We start from the raw sequence: 7,627 nt of genomic DNA, 5'->3' as shown, positions 1-7,627 counted from the left end.
AAAAAAAAAAAAAAAAAAAAAAAAAAAAAAGAATTCTTTTCAGTGTAAAAAAGCAGGGCTTCGCGAATGCAAGAAGGATGTAAGGATGGTGCATAAAAGCACGTTATATATATATAAACAAGCGCATGTAGAGGCACATGCCCACACAAAGGCGCACTCGAGCGCGGAGCAAAAAAAAAAAAAAAAGGGCAGCAAAGAAAAGAAATTGATCCCTAAACACAACATCCTTATGAAGACAACTCCTTCACAGCAATGATCTTCTCCTGTCCACATGCAGACAAAACACTCACTAACACAGACTTGCCGCTATCGAAAAGGGTACGAATTTGCTTAGCTACATCATCAGGGTTTCCATCAGAGTCCTTTGGTAAGCTTAAGTCATCCTTGGTCTCTCCGTTGTCGTACAGGAGAGACACAAAACCATCCTCCGTAATGTCAATCAGCTGCAACTCAGTCCTCTTCACCACAGGGACATCCATATTGTGAGAAGTCGGGCATATGTCTTCATATTTTTTTCCGGTGAAAATATCTATACCTACAATATGTGCCTTTGCATGACCATGCTTTCCTGTTTTGGATGTGGAATAATCAACCACTTTGCACGGATGCTCCTTTAGCATGACGTGTCCGTTTTTCTTAATGGCACCTGCCTGCACAGGGTATGTCTGGGATGCTCCTGCATCGATGTTGTCATATGTTTCGTGGTCTGACATTGTGTTTTAAAAAAAAAAGGGAAGAAAAGTGGGCGGTTCTTGTTTTTTTTTTTTTTTTTTTTGTGGGTTTAAAGAAAATAGGGATTCTTCTCCAACGGGGTTGTTACGGTACCTATATAGCCAAGTGTATATATAACATGTATGCATATGAATACATATATACATATATATACTTCTTAAGCGCGTTATTTTTAGGGTGGTTCAAAAAACAGTGGCGCCACAAAAAGGGAGAGGCAGAGGGGAAAGAGTTGACAAATGGAGTAACAAATTGGGGAAACGCAACAGCGCTAAAGTAAGCTAAAGGTTTAATACAATTACCACAAAGAATGAAAAATAAAAAGTAGCTAAAAAAAATGCATCTCTAACGAAAAACTCAGCGTAGCTTATTGAATATTTCTCTTTCGTGAAAACGTTTTATTTATTTTTTTTTTTTTTTCCTACTTGTTGTTTTGGCTTGCAAATGGCTTCAAATTTAATTCCTTATACTTATGGGAACAGTCAGTACAAAATGTATGTACGTATATATTTTTTATAATAATATGTTTGGCTTCAAATGATTTAAAATATAAAAGGAGAATGGCGTACAAAAGAAATTTGCATTTAGCGAATTCGTAGTGCCTCTTTTTTTTTTTTTTTTCTGCGTGCTGATTCGACTTCAAATACTATGGGATTGGGTTTTTTATTATAAATAACTGCTTGTGAAAATACCTTACGAGGTATGGGGTATGCGCGTTCAGGTTGCGTAAAATGTTTGTGTAAGGGTTAGCTCAAGTTAGGTAAAGAGTTCATATTGTTTTGCTTCGCAGCTTTACTAATTTTGGTAACTATATATTATTGTAACTATTCTTTGTAACCATTTTGGGGTAACTACTTTTTGCGTTGCGTTATTTTGCGTCGGTTATATGCTTCTTTTTTTTTTTTTTTTTTTTTTTTTTTTTTTTTTTTTTTTTTTTTTTTTTTTTTTTTTTTTTTTTTTTTGTTTTTTTTTTTTCGCCTCAGTTTCACTGCATTTCGATTGCCGAGAAAAAGCTAACTCCCGGCCGACCTGGAAAAAAATATTCATTGCGCGTTTTTGTTAAACAAGCACATAAACGGTTGCCTTATCTCCGTTTCCCGAGCCCGCTAGTGGGCATGTTCTATATGTTAGCCGGTGCCCATGTTTTATATTTGAACAAACTCACAAAAACCCAGCTCTTGGGTTCAGGCACCAAATGAAATGGTGAGGTTAAAAAGGCGTGAGGCATACCACAAAGGAAATAATTATGCACCTAGCATATAAATACGCGTAGCGCTCGTACACATTAAGGCATACAAAATACACTGTTGCGATGGGAAGGGAAAACGGATGCGTTACCTTACCCCTGCGACAGTCGGCCAAAACGAACCCAAAGAAAGAAAAACCCAAGCAGGGAACAGAAATTATTTTTTTCTTGGAGGCACTTTTTACGGCACTTATGAATGAGTATATTAGCGGTATAATAAACATACCATGCGTTCATGCATACACGGCGTTATGCAAAAAAGGGAGGCAATAATTTTGTTCACTACCAAGTAGCTATTTCGCCTTTTTCCACGAGGACGGAGCAGCAAAGTTAATATTTCCCTCCGTATGCAAAATATATAGCAGACTTCTATACCAATTTACAATTATGCCTTAATAAAAGTGTGCCTTCGTTTTGGGATTTTTTTGTACTTATGTGGTCAGGCTGGCAAGTCGTCTCTACTGAATGATGAGGGGGCATATACCGCCATTTGGAAAGCGCACAAAAGGCAGCGACGGTAAACAACAGTTCAACAATAGTTTAAACAATAGTTAAATAATAGTAGCAACTGGGAGGTGCCCAAGCAGGCGTTGTAATGTTGGCACGGACGGGGAAACTCTTTATAGGTCCCCCCGAAAATGAAGATACAAAATAGTTCATATGGTTCAACATTGCTGTGTATATTTTTTTTAACTCCATTTTTTCTTTTTGTTCGAAGCCTTCCTAAAAAAGCACACATTTTTATAGTAAGAAAAAGGGGCCCATTATTTGATGACGTGACCCCTACACACGGACCGGTGTATTCCCTCATCCCGTGTGGCACATATAAACAATATCGCGAAAACACCCCCATGTATAGTTCCTGTTCACGTATGTTCTCTTTTAAAGCCATTCGATGAAGGCATTCAAATGGAGTCACGTTTAATTTTGTCGTCCTTTAAAAAAGAAGGCCAAGGAGATGTTTTACACTCCATGTATGTCCAACGGGCAAAGGTTTAAGGAACACACATTTTTATGTTCCGCACAAGGCTGCTCGAGGAACGACACGGTTTATTCCTCAGTTAAACCCTCATGAAGTGAAACAAAAAAAAAAAAAAAAAAAAAAATATTTGCACACAATTTTACAGTTGGCTTATTAACCCCTGTAACGGATAACATTTTTGGAGTAAATTTTTTTTTTTTTTTTTTTTTTTCCAAAATGGCTAGCTATAAAAATTCGCTGAGATTGCTCGGAATTTTGTTCAAGGCATGGTTGTAATCTGAGGGGGTGCATATTCAAAGAAAAAAAAATGTATAAAATACAAACCAAACAATGCAACCAAAACGAAGCAACCACTTGACACCTCTCACTTTGTGACGCATGCAACAAATAAACTCCTTATTCTCTCTCCCTCAGCACCTGTCTCGACGAGGTTTCTGAGCACAGTTAGCAAGTACGTTGTGATGACCAACACTGAAGCGGTAAAAATAGGGAAAGGAAAAAGTGAATTTATATACAGGTGTCTACATATCGCCTTCACATATGTACACAAATGTGTACGCCATCTGTCACATCACGTTAAACTCAGCTCACTCACCCGAAAGTGAAAAAATTGTGCTCAGTGAGGAAAAATTTACTGAGCTAGGGATCATAAAAAATATGCTAGGGTCTGCATAGGGGGGGTAGCAACAACAGAATCAACTACTCTAGTGTTATGTACAAATGCATCTCTTGTTTAGCGTGTCCACTTTGCCGAGGAGAATTTTACTGCACGGTGAATGGTGAGTGCATGGGCACCCTGGTGACTGACCTATGGGATTCATCGCTTGGCTCGCTAAGCAATAAATCTGAGTGACAGACGCCGCGATGGGCAGCGCGCAAAGGAAGGACACGATGTATTTATCCAATTGGCTGAGCAGAAGGGGGGGAGCAAAATATAAAACGGAATGAATAATGCACCTTATGTGGCGTTTACCGCGATATGCACTTCCAGACGTGGTGGAAATAGTAAGCATGCGCCCACATGTGTGTACACAAAAACGCATGCATATTGTTCAAGATGCTATACACGCTGTACATGTGTACACTGTTCCCTGTGCACCCCTCTCCTCCTTACACGCTCTGTGAATTCTTCAACTCGCTGTCTTCAAAAACCCGGGGAAACAATTTCCTAATCATCCACGCCAACACGATAAGCACAATTAGGTGCACTGCCTTTAGGACCAAGTAATAGTTTCCCTTCAGTACTGTGCAATGGGGATGCAAAAAAAAAAAAAGGGAGCAGACATATGAAGGGGGTGCAACGCAAGGAGAGCAACACACCGAGATTAGAGGAGGTATCATGATGGGGAAGTCAGCTGCACAATTGAGTTTGCCTCAATGTAGGAACTGCAAGTCAAACCCTAATGAAAGATATTTTCTCGCACAAAACCCTTCTCAACTACTAACGTGACATGTACAGGTATCCACTGAACCCATAATCGAAAGCGTTTGCCTTGTCACCCCCGAAATGGGTTACAATGTCGTATACAAACTTGGACAGAACCTGCAGGTGGATAGAAAAAGGGGGTAGGTATGTCCCTACATTATACACACACGTATCAGTTTTGTTTTTGTGTGTGGGGGAGTGCAGTGAGACATACGGACGAATCCCATTTTGGGTGCCCATCATTTTACGAGACTAAACAGTATACCAAGGAAAATACATGGCGGGTAAAATTTGACAGCGATTTTATTGTGTAATCTGAGTAGACAAAATTGAAGGCGAAAACTGCAGCGGGGGAGGGGGAAGAACAAATAATTCTCTTTTGCGGTTGCACTTTTTGCTGCTCATCCTTGCAGCTCATCCTTGCCGCTGATCATTGGTGCATCCGCGCGCGCGTACCTGCGAACACCAGCGGCAGCGAGCAGACAAGCCCGACGCTCAAAATCCCGTTGGTCAAGAAAAACACCATCAGAAGGGTGAAGTACGCTGTAGAGGGAAAACGCACATGCAGTCCCCAACAGGGGTGCATTAGTAGGTAGCTAAACGTGCATGTAACACATATGTGTACCCTATGCTTCTTACTTGTATACACTGAACAGGTGTAATTCACACACCATGGTAATCACTTATTAGTAGTACTTACCACATATGGATGACAAGGTGAAGGTTGTCTGATTTCTTGTGTGGCCTAACAGAAGTCACAAAATGAAAAACGTTATGAACCCCTCTGTTGCTTTAACTGCCCTTGTGATGCTGCTCAGGAGAGTACGTGTGTCTCGGGGGGGGGTACTCACCGAATACGCCGACGTAAGCAAAGAGGGGCAAAAGAATAAGTAGCAGCAGAGACATGTACACCTTCATAATTCCGCTCGAAAACTTCGTAGGCAATGTAGCGGAAGGTGCATGTGTGCATATATGTATGCGGTTCATGTTCAGGCCCCCTCTCAGGGTGAGCATAGTTGGCAGCAGAATGAGGAAGCCTTTCCTCTTTGGCATCTAACGAACTCTCTAATGTGCTTCTTTTAAATTTACATAACACACGCGAAGTTTGAAAAGGTTCCGTATTACATATTTTTTTTTTTTTTTTTTTTTACTTATATAAAAAAGTTTACTTGATTAATCGAGTACGCCTTGTCCACCGTTTTGCTCCATATGTCTGCAAACGAGATGGAGAAAAATATAACCCTTTTAGCTTGCTCCCTTTTGTGCTTCCTCAAAGCAAGCACGAACAAAACTCAATGTCGAACCTGTTTTGTTTTGCGTTTGGGTAAATCTGGACTCATCGCTATGGACTATCCGGGACAGAAAGCTCGCCGACGGGGACGAGGCTGCTCAAAAGGGGGAAAAGCATTTTAGCGTTTTAGCAGTTTCGCCATTGAGCAGTTTTGTAGTTGGGCAGCTCCGTGTCCGCATCGCAAAACGGCCTCGTACAATATGTACAGGCAGCAGTGAGCCACGAAACCCGCCCTCCTTTAACCGAAAAAATACGTGAAGCTCCTAAACTCGTCGTCCAGGTACGCATCCTGCTTCTGAATGACTCCATCAACAACAGGTCTTTTTTTACAGAGGACAAGGAACAAAAATAGCACAATGGCTAGCACCTTCATCGTTGATGTTACGTTTTTTCGACTTGACAAGAGGGCGGGCACGCAACATGCACATATATATATAAGTATACTTATGTAAGTGGTGGTAACAGGAAAGGAGGATTATGGACAAGGATGATGCGCCCTCTCAAGTGGTGAAATCGATATAAAAAACAAACACATTGGGGGAAGCGACGCTCAGTTGGTAAACACAAAAACGGGTAAAGAAACATTTTTTCATTCCCTGCAAGTGGAGCCATCCAATGTAGACATGGTCCTACGACAATTTTTACGCAAATGCATGCTTGCGCCATGGGGCGCTACATTTGTACGTACATCACACGGGGGATTAAAAAAAAAATTAAAAAAATAAATAAATTAATTAAATGATCACAACGCTGTTCAACTGCACAACGGGTAAGTAAAACCCACCGCGCGGGAAGGCCCTACACCAAGTCGTCCTCCATGAGCGCCCGCCTTACGAGCTCAAACTTGGCACGCAGGCTGTGCGCAGACGTGTTGCTCAGGGTGCCCTTCCTCCTCTGCTTGTCGCACAACTCACACAGATCCTTCATCTCCGCCTGGAAGTGTGCAAAGTAGGAGGGCAAATCCACATCATTAATTTCTGCGCAATTTTCAACCCCCAATTTCCCTTTGTCAATGTACAGAGGGGCGCCATACCGGTCCTGGAAATCCCCATCAAAGCCATCATTACAACTTAAGATGATAGAATTGGAGTCTACCATAAAATTTAAAATATTCCTCAAGTCATTGTACACACACATCCTTTCGCATTCTTCTGTCACGTCCAAACAGAGATTCATTATGCGCGGCGACATGTACAAGGGGTAGGGAAAATTATTTTCTTCAACGTGTTGACTATAGTATAGTAAAAATAGGAGATAAATACAACCAGCTTGAAACCGAATAATGTCTGCTTCGTACTTTTGCATATATTTATTGTCATCTTTTTCAAATGTTTGTTTAAATATGTACTTCCATGCACACCATAATATTTTCCACACACATACATTCTGTTCATATCTTGACTTGGACAAAATTAAAGAAAAATTGGTTTCTCTAAATATGGATGCAAATAACAGTAGCCCGTTCTCACCATCCTTTCCTTCCTTATCTTTTATTTTACTACTTTTGCTCATCCACATGTGCAGCACATTTTCTATGTCTTCCACATTGCACTTGTACCTTCCTGGCAGTGCGAAAGGCACATAGTACTCCCCGCACAAATCTCCCACCCTCCGGACGTACTTTTCCTCGTTTACAAAGTCGATTGTGTACATGGTCTAGTGGGATGCACTTACATAGCTTGCACTTATGTGGCATTGAAAAAAAACAAGCACAATATTTATGTGCAGTCTTTGCGTGGCTCATCAAATGGATCCTTCGTCCCATCAGCTTTTTCCCCTGCAAAATTGGGTGAACTTTCCATTTCGTTCTTATCGCCACATGTGCAACCGCTACCCCTTCTTAATTGAATACTCAACTGGTCTCCCCCCAAACGTATTTGCGAAACTGCCTCAAAGGGTAGAAGATGCGTCCTATTATCTATCCCCAACTGTGTGTTATTTCTTTTTTTTTTT

General features: G+C 40.9%; 3 protein-coding genes across 3 annotated transcripts; all 3 read right to left on the bottom strand.

Annotated features, from left to right (window-relative positions):
• Positions 1-227: 227 nt before the first annotated feature.
• AK88_02052 (translation elongation factor IF5A) lies at positions 228-713 on the bottom strand (the record flags this gene model as incomplete). The annotated part of the gene is made up of 1 exon (XM_012479686.1): positions 228-713. The coding sequence occupies one exon, from the start codon at positions 711-713 to the stop codon at positions 228-230; it is 486 nt and encodes a 161-aa protein (XP_012335109.1).
• A 2,468-nt stretch (positions 714-3,181) lies between these two features.
• On the bottom strand, positions 3,182-6,047 carry AK88_02051 (uncharacterized protein; the record flags this gene model as incomplete). The annotated part of the gene is made up of 13 exons (XM_012479685.1): positions 3,182-3,234; positions 3,375-3,428; positions 3,553-3,624; positions 3,766-3,866; positions 4,072-4,201; positions 4,404-4,500; positions 4,649-4,725; positions 4,840-4,926; positions 5,084-5,128; positions 5,235-5,316; positions 5,553-5,596; positions 5,688-5,768; positions 5,918-6,047. The coding sequence occupies 13 exons, from the start codon at positions 6,045-6,047 to the stop codon at positions 3,182-3,184; spliced, it is 1,053 nt and encodes a 350-aa protein (XP_012335108.1).
• A 425-nt stretch (positions 6,048-6,472) lies between these two features.
• AK88_02050 (uncharacterized protein) lies at positions 6,473-7,327 on the bottom strand (the record flags this gene model as incomplete). The annotated part of the gene is made up of 1 exon (XM_012479684.1): positions 6,473-7,327. The coding sequence occupies one exon, from the start codon at positions 7,325-7,327 to the stop codon at positions 6,473-6,475; it is 855 nt and encodes a 284-aa protein (XP_012335107.1).
• Positions 7,328-7,627: the final 300 nt, after the last annotated feature.

This window comes from Plasmodium fragile, assembly GCF_000956335.1.
Source record: "Plasmodium fragile strain nilgiri unplaced genomic scaffold supercont1.19, whole genome shotgun sequence".
NCBI lineage: Eukaryota > Apicomplexa > Aconoidasida > Haemosporida > Plasmodiidae > Plasmodium > Plasmodium fragile.
The sequence above is the reverse complement of the archived record's forward strand: the minus strand, read 5'-3'. Positions and strand labels throughout refer to the sequence as shown.